This window comes from Elgaria multicarinata, chromosome 1 (assembly GCF_023053635.1).
Source record: "Elgaria multicarinata webbii isolate HBS135686 ecotype San Diego chromosome 1, rElgMul1.1.pri, whole genome shotgun sequence".
Lineage (NCBI taxonomy): Eukaryota > Metazoa > Chordata > Lepidosauria > Squamata > Anguidae > Elgaria > Elgaria multicarinata.
Genome location: NC_086171.1, coordinates 121,223,615 through 121,237,626, shown reverse-complemented (window position 1 = coordinate 121,237,626; position 14,012 = coordinate 121,223,615). Strand labels below are relative to the sequence as shown.

The 14,012-nt window shown below is 42.9% G+C and overlaps 1 protein-coding gene across 4 annotated transcripts in view; it reads left to right on the top strand.

Annotated features, from left to right (window-relative positions):
- Positions 1 to 13,763, top strand: part of LOC134392860 (uncharacterized oxidoreductase ZK1290.5-like) — a 75,301-nt gene extending 61,538 nt beyond the window's left edge. For 2 of the 4 annotated variants that reach the window (XM_063117598.1, XM_063117573.1), the window contains exon 7: positions 13,303 to 13,763. In XM_063117598.1, the coding sequence (XP_062973668.1) occupies positions 13,303 to 13,404 (102 nt within the window). In that variant the 3' untranslated portion in view covers positions 13,405 to 13,763. The remainder of the gene's footprint in view (positions 1 to 13,302) is intronic. The other 2 variants (XM_063117589.1, XM_063117581.1) reach the window with 2 other exon arrangements.
- The last annotated feature ends 249 nt before the right edge of the window (positions 13,764 to 14,012 follow it).

Here is a 14,012-nt window from a genome sequence, read left to right as displayed (position 1 = left end):
TCACTTCCTTTGGCAGGGGCTCGCGGAGAAGGACCCCTGAGGATGACCTTAGGGTCTGGGCAGGTACATATGGGAGGAGGCATTCCTTCAGATAGCCTGGCCCCAAGCTGTTTAGGGCTTTAAATGTTTATACCAGCACTATGAATCGGGCCCGGATCTGGACTGGCAGCCAATGAAGCTGGAAAAGGACTGGCGTGATGTGGTCTTGTCGGCCAGTCCCTGTTAGTAATGGGGCAGTGCTGATTTACTTTTGTTGCTTACTATTCCTTGGTTAATTATTTTATACTGCTTTTCCCCCCCTCTTTCATTTTCCTCCAGCCATGCAAAGTTTCCCTTTCCTTGCAACACTGCTCCCTTTGTGCGCCATGTTTTATAAATTGTGAGCCAGTGGTCAGGGACTTGTCTCTTCTGTTTTGGTACAGCATCAAGCGCTTATCAGGCACCTTTACAAATAATACATGATTATGATGAAAACCCCTTCCAAGAAACAGCCATCCAGCATGAAGCATTCCTGATATCCCCACTCATCCTTCCTACACATACCATCACAGAAGGAATGCCAAACTAATGTGGAAATCCTGCTCCAAATCGAAAGACAAACCCGTGTTCCAGTAAGTCACACCATATGCCTTTTCTCCTGACTGCAAGAGTCATCCTTGACCTGAGTGTGAAGTGAACTTTCAGCATTTGCAGGAATCTGGTGAGAAACAACTTCAGATCAGGAACTTCTGCAAACAGTGAAGGATAGTTGCTTCCTAAAGTTCTCTTGTGTGCCTTTAGATTTGTTCTTCCTCTCAAGTAACCCCAGAAAAGTTTGCCCAGATTTCCAAAGCCATCCAACTTCTTTTGAAGCTGAAGGCCAAAGAAACAGTATTGGGTGAAGAACATTTTCCAGAAGTGTGGTGTTTTTTTTTGGCCTTTGTTATCCTGAAAAAGAGATGTCAGTGCATTTTTTCACCTGAAGAGAGTGAATAAGTGAAAAATACCTTCAAAATGAAAACCTTGTAGCAACATCTGGATAATCCAGATTTTCTAACTTTGATAGAGGCTTATCTGCACCTTCCCATCCAATCATGTCTTTCTCACTTCCTGAGCTTCAGCTGTGGAAACTACCAGCATCAATACTGGGTCCTTCCACTCGATCTCTCTTCATCCCCCATGTTCTTAATGAAGATTCTGGTAGTCCATCTCCAGACAGTGGAGGTACATCCCTATCCCTTCTAGACAATTTTCTGATTTAGGCCCCAACATCAGCTCAGGGGCTTCAGAATGTGCTGGTCATAATTCAGGTGATGCAGAAATAGGGTTTCATGGTCAATGGTGATTAAAAAAAAACCTCCCTTCAGCTTCCTCAAAGAATCCAGCACTGGGGAGTCGTGCTAGACATTGTCCTCAGGACAAAGTTTCTGGGGACAGAATTTCAGCCTTAACCTGGAACTGCAAGTCAAGTGGAGCAGCCAGGTAGTGATGGCATTGGGGACCAGCTTCTCATCAAGTTAGACCATGACCTTGGAGAAAAACTCCCCCAAAGTGGGCTCCTCATGCAAATGTCTTACAACTTACATGTTGTGGAAGTTTGATCTACCTATCTAACTATGAAGGCTTTTGCTTCCAGGCTGTCCAGAAGACACATCCTAGCCTGCCCTGAAACTATCAGTGCAAAAGCATCTCTAAACAGGCAGAGGGCACTTGTTCTCTGCCTGTCTAAGGAAGCCATCAGCCGTCTTGGACAGGTGAAGAAACATCTCACCACTGCAGTAACCAAGGATCTTAAAGGAGCGCTATGGCACGGGGCACCTTCCACACCTAGTTTCTTCTATTAAGTCTCCTTTTGAGATAGACAGCTTACTGGAACTGGACCAAGTATCTCTCCCTTAATTAACTGCTGGGCCCTTTCTCTTTCCAGCCTACATGGATTAGGTGTGTGCTCTCAGTGTACATGATTTGCACTCGATTGGCAAGTCACTTCAGGGTGTGAGTGACTCCATTACTCTCTTCTTTTGGCTAGCCCTGATAAAAAGGGGTGGAGTTCCTGTTTCTTTGAAATTGGGAGTCGGGGTTGATCCTTGGATAGCTGAAAGCATTATTGTCCTGGACTCTGGCTTTTCTCCCAACAAGGGAATGAAGGTGTTTGGGGCTTTCTCCAGTGGCTGTTGTGGGGGAGGAAGTTTGAGTCTGTGCAGGCTAGATAGAATGAAGGTGTAGTTTTATTTTGCTATTTTTATGTATCCTCTGTTTTTCTTTTGTCTCTGTAAGTATTTCTTTGACAATAAATACTTTTCCTTTTTCCCAATCTGGGTGGGAAGTATGGAATGAGGATTTCTCACCAAGATTTCTCTCCTCTTTTGACTTCAGCATTCAGTAACACCACCAAGGCCTTTGGATCTGAGCTCCCAAAGGGGCTTGCTGTATAGGGGGCTCAGGTAGGCTCCCTGCACCATCACAAAGGTTCAACAGAGGAGCACACTGGCTAAGCTGAAGGTCTGAGGTTCAGAGTAGGACAGAATCAGAGGGTGTTGGAGCAAATAATATCCAGTTTCAGAGATTCTGTAAGCCAGGGCTTTCCTGGTGCAGCCATTTTGGGAAACCCTTCTTGCACACTATGACCAATGATGTTTTGATTCCTGGATTATTTTCTTGCAGCTTCGCAAAAAGCAAGTTTAGCAATTATCTTGGTTTACTGTTTGGGTGTAATGGTGGAGAGTCAAAAGGAAGCTTAAAAATAAGCTTCAAAAACAGCATAACTGTTACTTTCAGTAACAGTTCTTTGAAAGGAAGTGTGCTAGTGAAGGAGCACCTGTCACATAATTTCCATGTGCAATTAGCACCTGTAGGTATGCAAACATTTCAATTTGTACATTCTTCCCCCCCCCGCCCCCCAAATTGGCCTTTTAAGCTCAGAAGACAAATTTCTGTCATCAAATCAAGCTAGTTTGAAGCAACTCAGGGATGCTCTGCATCCATAGAGGTGGTGGATACTCAGGTATTCGGTCCTAGAAGCTCAGAGATGTGTCCACAGTTTATGTGGCAATCTTTATGTGGTTGTTTTGCATAATATGAACCTCGTGTGGTGCAGAGCAGTAAAGCACCAGTTTCTGCAGCTGAAACTCTCCCCACGGCCTGAGTTCGATCCCAGTGGAAGCTGATTTCAGGCAGCCGGCTCGGGTTGACTCAGCTTTCCATCCTCCTGAGGTCGGTAAAATGAGTACCCAGTTAGCTGGGGGAAAGGTAATAATGGCTGGGGAAGGCAACGGCAAACCACCCCGCTATAAGGCCTGCCAAGAAAACGTCAGCAAAAGCTGGCATCCCTCCAAGAGTCAGTAATGACTCAGTGCTTGCACGAGAGATTCCTTTCCTTTCCTTTTGCACAATAAAGACAAAGCCCCATTTAAGTTGCTTATCCCACCCAAAGATCCTGTTTCTATAGTGGATGAGTGGCCAAGTTTACACCCCTGGTCTCAGTCTCTCAAATGTACATAGGAACATAGGAGGCTGCCTTAGACAGAGTAAAACCATGGGTCCATCTAGCCCAGTATTGTCAACACTGACTGACAGTGGCTCTTCAGGGTTTCAGGCAGGAGTTTTTCCAGCCCCACCTGGAGATGCCAGGGATTGAACCCGGGACCGTCCGCATGCAAAGCAGGTGCTCTGCCACTGAGCCACAGTCCCTACAAGTGTAAGACAAACACTTGCAGTATGTATATAAAGAACTGAATCATACAATTCTTTCCTCTTTAAAGCAATTGTGGGGTGAGGACAGAGGGCCCCATACTGGCAACTTTCCTCCCTCCAAGCTGTCATAGAGCACTTAGGCATCTATATTCAAAGGTTCAAAGAGCCTTTTCGCACATTACATTTCTCTTGCGCATCTAAAAATCTCCAGTGTAAATGCAATACGTGTGTGTTTGAAAATATTTTCATCCCCTGCTCATCGGGGATTCAGTATTGGTTGTAGCACACTCTTGAGCATACACTCGAAGAGTCAAATCTTGGTTTGCAGAAATGTAGTAAAGTGTGAAACAGCCTGGCCTGTATGTGAAAGGAATGATGGGCAGACTGAATATGTACTGCTGAATATGTGCGCCTACACTGTACTGCTTTCGTCGCCAGCTGAAGACCTTTTTATTCTCTCAACATTTTAACACTTAATTTTAACTTAAATTTAAATCTTACTGTTTTAACTCTGTATTTTAATCCTATATCAATTTTGCTGTGTGGTTTTATCCTGGTTGTGCTTTTTATACTGTATTTTGTAATTGTGCTTTTAACCTGTTGGTTGTTTTATTGTGGTTTTAATTTTTGTGAACCGCCCAGAGAGCTTCGGCTATTGGGCGGCATAAAAATGTAATAAATAAATAAATAAATAATAGGAAAAGTGTCTTTAAACATTACAAAACATAACTTAGGGGGTGAACCTTGTAGTATTCCTTGTAGTATTCCTTTGCAGAATCTTCCAGAAGTTTCCATAGGAGTTGTAATCAAGGAAGAGGCGAAACTTTGTCTCCAAAGGGTACAGTCACAAAACTTCAGGGACAAATAACAATGCCAGCTTGCAGTGAGCTAGGAGGATAAAAAGCAAGGAACTTTGTTTTGTATGATATGACTAAAACAGCACAGCAGTGGGAAAACTGCTCCAGGAAGTCCTAAAACAATATAAATCACAGTCAGACTTTCCATACCCTTCTAGACACAGGAACTCCTAAAATATCAGACCAGCATGACTGCATACCAAATGCCAGGCTGATAATCCAATGGGCCTACAGACACTCTCTCCAAAACATAACTATGCATTATACAGTCTTGATTGTATGTTTTTAATCATAAGCTCCAATAACAGTGCAGGATATCTCAGTGCATTTAACCCCAAATCCAAGCTAAAGGAACGCTTTCCCTTGCCATGCTGGTCAGGCTGTTTCACGCTTTACATGACTGCAATCCAAGGTTTGACTCTTCAAGTGTACATGCTCAAGATTGCGCTACAGCCAATCCTGACTCCCCGACATGCATATGATGAAAATACTTGCAAAGACGCCTGCATTGCATTTACATTTTAGATTTTTAGATGCACGTGAAAGAAATGTAATGTGTGAAGAGGCTCTTTGAATCTGTTCTGAGAGTGAGAGCTAATTCTCTGTACACGTCGATTGTGTTTTCTGTGGCAACACTGGTGTTAAACACTCAAAATGTGAAGGGCAGCTGCACATTTTTAAATGCTCCACATGAATCCTGTCTTCTCACTGTTCAATCACAGAGTGACTAAGAATATAGGCATATTTACATATTTACCTGGATCAAAGATTGTGTTCCCATAGTAGAGGAATAGGTGATGATGCCCACCTGCCACTACCACTCTTGCAATGGGACATGTGATGGGGTTCTGCACATAGACACCCATATGCCCCATGTCAGAGGAGAGGTTGGAAAGATGCCACTATTTGGCCCTCTGCCTCCCCCTCCCCCCTACGTTGTTTTAAACGGGAAAGAATTGTGTGATTCAGTTCTTTCTAAACACACAACAAGTGTGTATATACTTGTAGGGACTGTGACCCAAAGTGCAAATTTGGCCACACATCCACTACAGAAACAGGATCTTTGAGCGGGATAAGCAATTTAAATGGGCCTTTATCTTTATTGGGTACAACAACCAGTGCAGCTACATCACACAGATTACTCTGAGCTTCTAGGACCGAATACCTGAGTATCCACCACCTCTGTGGATGCAGAGCAACCCTGAGTTGCTTGAAACTAGCTTGATCTGACAGCAGAAACTTGTCTTCTGAGCTTAAAAGGCTGGTTTGGAGGCAGGGGAGAGGATGTACAAATTGAAATGTTTGCATACCTACAGGTGCAAATTGCACATGGAAAGTATGCGAGTGAGCCTCCTTCAGTAGCACGCTTCCTTCCAAAGAACAGTTACTGAAAGTAACAGTTGTGCTCTGTTCTTCTTTTTTTTAAGCTCCCTTTAAGCAATTTGTTTGACTTTCCCACCGTGCAGGAGGGAGAAGGCAACTCAAGTAAACCTACCTAACAAAAGGGGGGGGGGTTTGAAATGAGGCGAAGTCTTTTCTAGTGTAACTGGACAGCTTGATCCATTGCAGCTTTGAAAGAATGGCTCATCAGGTTGTCAAAAGTTTGAACACTTGCACATGAGGAAACGTGCCAGCTTATGCTGGTGCTGAGGCCTCATTCCCCATGCTGCTAGCTACGGCATGTGCCAAGTACTTCCTTCCCAGTTCTTGTGCAGCACGTGACGGCTGTTGCACCACTAGGGTTAAGAAGAGTGTATATGAGCCTGGGAGGGTGATGCAAATCTGCATTGGCCATTAGCAAAAGTAATGCAAGGGATAAGATCCTACTGCTGCTGCAGCTGTACAAGTCTCCACCTCAGATCCATTGGAACAAGTGCCAGACAAAAACATGGATGCTGACAGCAGCATCCCAAGACTTGCTACACCATGATGGGGCGTACCAAGGGCAATGCCAGTGACATATTTTATAGAACGTAACGGTACACCACTGTAAACGTTGGAATTGGGAGAGTTTAAATGTTTGTTACAACCAACTCAATTGAAAGAGGAAATGGCAAGCTAATGACTACCTGGATTTTTTTTCCTGCCACAAAGAGGTCTACCATGGGGCATGTCTGCCTTCCGCAATTAACAATTGGTTGCTTGGAGAAGTGATTGATGACCATTTCACACCTGGTTAATTTCCTGCACCAGTTTGGTTTCATGTAGCCTGTATGTACGTAGCTGCACACGCCGAGTGCACACATCTGCTTTACCTTGCATATATACCCTAGAAACTGACAGCCAATCACACAGTGTGGTGTGTGAGAGCCAGTATGGTGTAGTGGCTAAGGTGTTGGACTGGGAGTTGGGAGATCCGAGTTCTAGTCCCCACTCGGCCATGGAAACCCACTGGGTGACTTTGGGCCAATCACAGACCCTCAGCCCAACCTACCTCACCGGGTTGTTGTGTTGAGTAGAATTTTACATACAGAGGGTTAAATGATTGTAAAGGGTTAAAAGCTTTGTAATCATGTTTCTGGACTTGGCAAGATTGCAACCGGAGCGTGGAGGACGTGGTCTACGTGTCAGACATGGACAGAGGAGAATTGGTTAATTGGACAATTAAGTATGGTGCGAATACTAGTGGTGATATGTATTTAAGGTGCACAATGTTTAATGGCATCTTGTTGGGTGTTTGGAGATCCGTGTTGATGTATTGTGATGATTATGATGACCATGCGTGTAAATGAAAGTTTATACTAAACCTGATGAGAAAGCCTCAGTAAAAGAACTTTACTGATGAATAAGGACTGTGAGTATTATTTATCCCCTCAACAAGCCTCTCAAGGAAAAGTGCTAGGACTTTGCAGGCCAAAACTTTCGTTGTGTGCTACGCACTCTGCTCTTATTCAGATATGTTGTTGTGAGGATAACATGGAGAGGAGGAGGATTATGTACGCCGCCTTGGGTTCCTTGGAGGAAAAAAGGCGGGATATAAATGAAATAAATAAATATAAATTAAGGTATATACATTTGGCAAAATTGAGGGAGGTGGACTCCTCGTCACCTGTGACAGTGTTCACACAGAATATATGGAGTTCCTTATACCAAAGTGATACCCACTTTGGAAATTCGTTATGAGTGCAGCAGGTCTCAATCTAATACTGATAGGGACTTTCTTAGTGACGTTTTTCACGCTGGCATTACCTCCCTCCCCCAGCTCTGTCCTTTGAAGCCTGCTTTTTCCCCTTTTCCTGCTGTCCTTCTGGATCTCCTTTATCATTTGCTGGCAATTCCATAGGGCTTTCACCCTCACATCTGTGACCATAGTGAGCATGTGCAAAGCATGCCACACGTGCAGATCCCAACTTGGCCCCACGACACTTTCATTACAGACCTTCTGTTATATACTAATCAGAAAACCTAATTTCCTATGGGAAAAATGGACCCCTCCAGCATCACAAGAATGGAATTTTATTATCTCATGTAAACCAGGAGACTACTGTGTTTTGCTACTGTAGCTTTCCATTGCCTTGTAAAGAGTTTTTCTCAAGCTTTGTACCAGGTCACTGGATTGGGAAAACAAGGACTCATTCATTCTTGGTTCTTTCAGACAGGAAAGACTTTGGCCTAGGTACCGTCATGTTTAAATGAATCAATTTTGAGAAGAGAATTCTTTGTCTATGAAGATAGTTTCAGCACTTTTTCATAGAGATTGGGTGTGTGCGCGCAAATGAATTGACATCAGTACACCCAATGCAGCATGATCTTTTCAATAGTATGTCGACCCTTGACTGAAATCTTAACTTAGTTCTTAGTTTGGTATGCCTGTGTGCACCAGTTGCTGGGGAACATGGGTGGGAGGGTGCTGTTGCACCATCTCCTGCTTTGTTGGTCCCTGGCCGATGGCTGGTTGGCCACTGTGTGAACAGAGTGCTGGACTAGATGGACCCTTGGTCTGATCCAGCAGGGCTCTTCTTTATGTTCTTATGTACTTAGGCTCAATTTAATGCTTAGAGAAGGAAAGGCTCTCCATTTCAGTTCTCCACCTGGAAAATAATACTGAGCCAACCTCACAGGTTTGTTGATAGAACAACCTAGAGTTGTCAAGCCTTTTTTTATTGGTTGTCTGGTATGAAGAAGTCATTGGAAATTTTTCACCTGCTTAAATTCTGCTGTTAAATGCACAGGGCCAGTTAAAAAAAAGTTTTCAACCCTAAAACTATGTAATGTCCTAAGTGCTTTATCTCCCTTAGGCACAGTACCAGCTTGCAAACAAGTCCACCAAAGTTACTAGGCCCAACAGAAATGTTCACTAGTCTGACTGTACAATCCTACTTAAATTAGTAATTTGTGGCACATCCTTAGTCCATCGGTTGTGGATGTGTAAAACAACTTTCTTCTCATTTGCAAAACTTTCCTGTGTGGTCACTTAAAAACCATTCTTACTCAGCAGAGACTATTTGCAAGCCTAGCCTATGTAAAGAAATAAACATACAGCAATAATGCAGTTCAACTATTTCTTTGCATTCTAAATAATCTGAAAGAGGAGGCAGAAAGAAAAGAGGAAGAAGGAGTTCCTCAGCTGTGTTAGGAGTTTCAGAGAGTGCCCCTGTTAGGATATGCACGAGTGGTATTGAAATCCTATTTGTGTTAGAAGTAGAAACACAAGAGAGCAGACTGCTTTTAAGAGACAACTTATGTTCTGCAAACTAACAACAAAGCTCCAACACATGTTTCCTCTTAATATAATACCCCAGAGGGCATCCAGCAATGAAGACTGCTTTTACCTTTTATGCCAGCCTTCCCCAATCTGATCCCCTCCAGATGTGTTGGATTACAATTCCCATCATCCTCAGCCAGCAAGGCCAATGCACATGTTGATTGGGGAGGATAGGATCTTGGAATTGTATATCACAAGCTGAAACAAGAAGGATCTTGGAATTGTTGTAGATCACAAGCTGAAACAAGAAGTATCTTGGAATTGTTGTAGATCACAAGCTAAATAGCCAGCAGTGTGATACGGCTGCAAAAAAAGCAAATGCTATTTGGGGGTCGCATTAATAGAAGTATAGCTTCCAATTCGTGCAAGGTACTGGTTCCCCTCTATTCAGCCCTGGTTAAGCCTCATCTAGAATATTGCGTCCAGTTCTGGGCTCCACAATTCAAGAAGGATGCAGACAAGCTGGAGCATATTCAGAAGAGGGCAACAAGGATGATCAGGGGTCTGGAAACAAAGCTCTATGAAGAGAGACTGAAACAACTGGGCATGTTTAGTCTGGAGAAGAGAAGACTGAGGGGAGACATGATAGCACTCTTCAAATACTTAAAAGGTTGTCACACAGAAGAGGGCCAGGATCTCCTCTCGATCATCCCAGAGTGCAGGACACGGAATAAGGGGCTCAAGTTACCGGAAGCCAGATTTAGGCTGGACATCAGGAAAAACTTCCTGACTGTTAGAGCAGTATGACAATGGAACCAGTTATTACCTAGGGAGGTTGTGAACTCTCCACCACTAGAGGCCTTCAAGAGGCAGCTGGTCAACCATCTGTCAGGGATGCTTTAAGGTGGGTTCCTGCATTGAGCAGGGGGTTGGACTCGATGGCCTTATAGGCCCCTTTCATCTCTACTATTCTATGATTCTATGAGTTGTAGGCCAACACATCTGGGAGGCACCAGGCTGGGGTAGAGCCAGTGTATGGACCGTGACTCCTCCCCTTCAACTTAAAATTTTTGAATGCCTGAATAGGGCAATTGTCTATATGTGTTCATACCTAATTTGTTCACAGTTACTAGAATCCTATTTAATCCAGGGCACAGTTTATGCATACAAATGAAGCCAGGTTAATTGAATGCACATATAGTTGTGTGAACTTGAGAATATGTTTATTTTATGGTGTTTGCACGTTGCGTTCAATTTACATACCATCTATGAATGGCAGCCTGAGAACACAAGAGCTGGATCAGAAAAAAGGCCTATCTAGTCCCAAGATTTCGTTCCCAAGCAGATGTCAATGGAAAGCCCACAAGCAGGACATGAGCACCCTCCAGCTCATGTTCCCCAGCAATTGTTATTCAGAGGCATACTGCCTCTGAGACTAGACATAATATATAGCCATCATGACTAGTAGCCGTTGGTAGCCGCTTTCTCCATGAATTTGACTAATTCCTTTTTAATGGCCATCATTACATCTCATGGTAGTGAATTCCATAGTTTAGCTATGCAGAAGTCCTTCCTTTTGTCTGTCCTGAATTTCCCACCAGTCAACGTCATTGGATGACCCCGAGCCAAAGCTCCCTGGATGTAACTTCATTCAGGGGCATTTGGGGATGTGAGGATGGAGGCCTCTAGTTGGAGGCAAAGAAAAGAAGTCTTCTAGCTCTCATGATTTTTTAAAAAAATAATATTGTCCTCCCAGCAAATCAACCATCGATTTCAGGGAATGAGTTTTGCCATGTTCCCAATTTCGAGTTGAAAGTTGTCCCATGAGAACTTTCAACTCAGCTCTATGGCTGAACACTAGTTTTCCTAAATGAAACTTCTATGAGGAACCATGAATTAAAAAAAATAAGTAAAACACTTTTGGGAGTCAGGCTAAATAAGTAAAACACTTTTGGGAGTCATGACCGCATGATAATGCTAAGTTTTGCTCATATGAAACCTGTAGTAAATCAACTGCCCCTGATCACTACTCTTTGTGGGATAGGAGTGAAATTGAGAGTTATATTTGCAGATATATTTGCAGAAAAAATAACTTTCAGGGAAAATCCCGCCAGTGCAGAAGTACTAAAAAGCTGAACTCTGAATATTGAAGCTATAATGTAGCCTGGCCTTTCCCAACCTGGTGCCCTTCAGATGTTTTGGACTTCAATCAGCCCAAGGCACCATGGCCAATAATCAGGAATTCTGGGAGTTGTAGTCCAAAATATCTGGAGGGCACCAGGGCTGGGGGAGGAAGAGGTAGCATCTTTTGCTCAAACACTCTGATCAGTAGGAAACTGCTTTGAAATAGCGAATAAAGAAAAGAGAAAAAACCAACAGCAACAAAAAGTGAAGGGGAAGGGCGAGGCCCTTGCTGATGGATGCCCAGTTATAGTTTCCGGTCTGGTTTTTCGAAGGGTAGCGTCTTTTTTTGTAATCTTCACTTTTTTGTTCATTTTTTTAAAAAATGTTTCTTTGTTTTCTTGACTGCAGCTTCCTTTTTATTTGGTTGAAAATCTGCTCAGACTCTCCGGTTGAGAAATGCCAATGGTGGTTGTAAAATCCATGCATGAGGCATTTCTGACCAAGCTGTACATTTGATTGCAGAGAGCTGGAGATGCTACGGCTCCTTTCCCTGCCCACAACTTAAGCCAGAAAATAATTATGTCACTGCTATATAGGCAGTAAACAAGCTACAGTAATTATAAGTTCAGAAGCCCTCAGAGTCAAAAATATATGTACTACTGGCCTGGTACACTGTGATAAACACCAGCCCTCTTCCCTTTAAAGTGGTACCATTACATTACTTTGACAAGAAAGCTGGTGACGTTAACGCTTCTCTTTTCAAAGCTCTGCTTTTGGGTGAAAGTCCCCTTGTTGATGTAAACAAGGCTTGCAAGTTGTCAAATCTTTTAAGAGCGCGTTTATATCTATGGAGTATGAACCTGATTCGTTTAAATGCCCTGTGGAAGTTAAACATGGCTTTAGTCAGTTAGGGGTTCCAACGAAAACATATAATGTGGGAAACCTGTATTTGACCCTTTAGCACACTTCTCAAACTTTTGGAAAATTCTGCACCTCTGAGGGAGAATATGAATTTGTTGGCATAGTCTTGTAGTGAGACCCTGTGAAAGTTCTGAGAAAAACTTGCTGCATCTGTTCAGCTGTTTGGGGGGAGTTGGATATACCTCTGAACCTCCACAATCCAAACTTAAACCATCTGCTCTGTGTCCAGTGTCGATTGTGGTGCTCACGTAATGGGTCACAAAGGAGAGAACCGCGTTCTCAGGATGCAAAATGTTTCTTCACTAGGAGCGCTTGTGAATAAACATTTTACATCCTGGGAATGTCTTTCTCCCCTTTGTGACCTGCTTTGGATGCTCACCTCCTTCTGTTTTATCCTCATGTAATGAGCATCACAGTTGGCAGACCATCACAACTGGTGCGCTTTTAGAAGTGATACACATTTCCCCTACTTCTAGAGAGGTAATTTCTCACCCCCACTGATTGTAGCCATAATGAGATCAGGGCAAACACTAGTGAAGAGAGACTGTAGACTGAGGGTAATGTGCTTAGGAGAAGGCCTATAGAATCATCAGCAATACTGATCGCTCCCTCATTGGTGCTGGGCATCTGCCAGCTTTAGAGAAGGTATCAACTTCAACTCCACACTTTAGTTTTCCTTTGTGCAAGGAAGGCACCTACTTCTGCTGAAGGCAATCCAGGATAGTTAAACAGTATCAAATTTGCTTCCAAACACTACGTCTTGCTTCCCTTGTCATGTGCACACAATTATTTATCCCACTGTCACCTCTGGTCAAACAGGTTTTAAAACAACCCTGCAAAACCTAATTGCCAGAGGTGAATACAGGATGAATGTTCACACCATAATCATCACCAGTCTTTCTTTCAGTCTGCCTTCAAATCTGAAAAACATCAACCATGTTATCTGTCTCCCGTCCAAGTAGTAATAAATTGTAAAAAGCAAAACAAGGGTCAAGTATGCTATAGTTTAATTATCATCACTGTACCAAGAATATTATAGTTGTGTATGTTCTAACATTCTCCTTTTTTCCTTTTTCTTTCCAGGTCTTTGATTTTAGGCTCGAAAAAGAAGATATGGAGTGTTTAGACTCAATGAACATCAACAGAAAACTGATCCACCTTACCTACCCATTATGGAAAGGATAATCTTGAACAAAGTTGTTGCAGATTGCAGTAGTTCAAAACATGATATCTGGACTGCCTCAAGTCTGTCTCCACCATTTTGCTTTAATGTATTCTGAGCGGCTGCAAATGACACATGATGAATACTGCATGCACAAACCTATCTTATTAACAAATTATTTAGGGCAACCTAATGTTCCCATCTTCCAATCACACAAAAGTACTTTTTGGAAAATGGTGATTCATTCTTCAGCTCAGCTAGATCTGGGTAAAATTGACATTGTTGAAGTCAGCTACAGTCCTGTGATTCTAGCCATGTGTGAGACAAATGGAGTTTGCCACTGGATGCTGTAAAAAATAAATGGTCTGCTTAATTTAAGGTCTTGTCTACACACTTTTTTTGCAGTTTAGAATCAGTTCTAAATCAATTTAGAACCATATGCTGCTATTACACCATTGCAATCCAATTTTACTGCCAGTTAAACCAGAAAGTTCTCAAATATGAACATTCTGTTAATTCAAGTTCTTCCATGAAACAGGTTCCCTTGTTTAGGTTCAAACAGGGCAGCCTCTTATCAAGATATTGTGTAGAAAAAAAAAGCCTCGCTGTGCCTATTGTGGCCACAAACCTC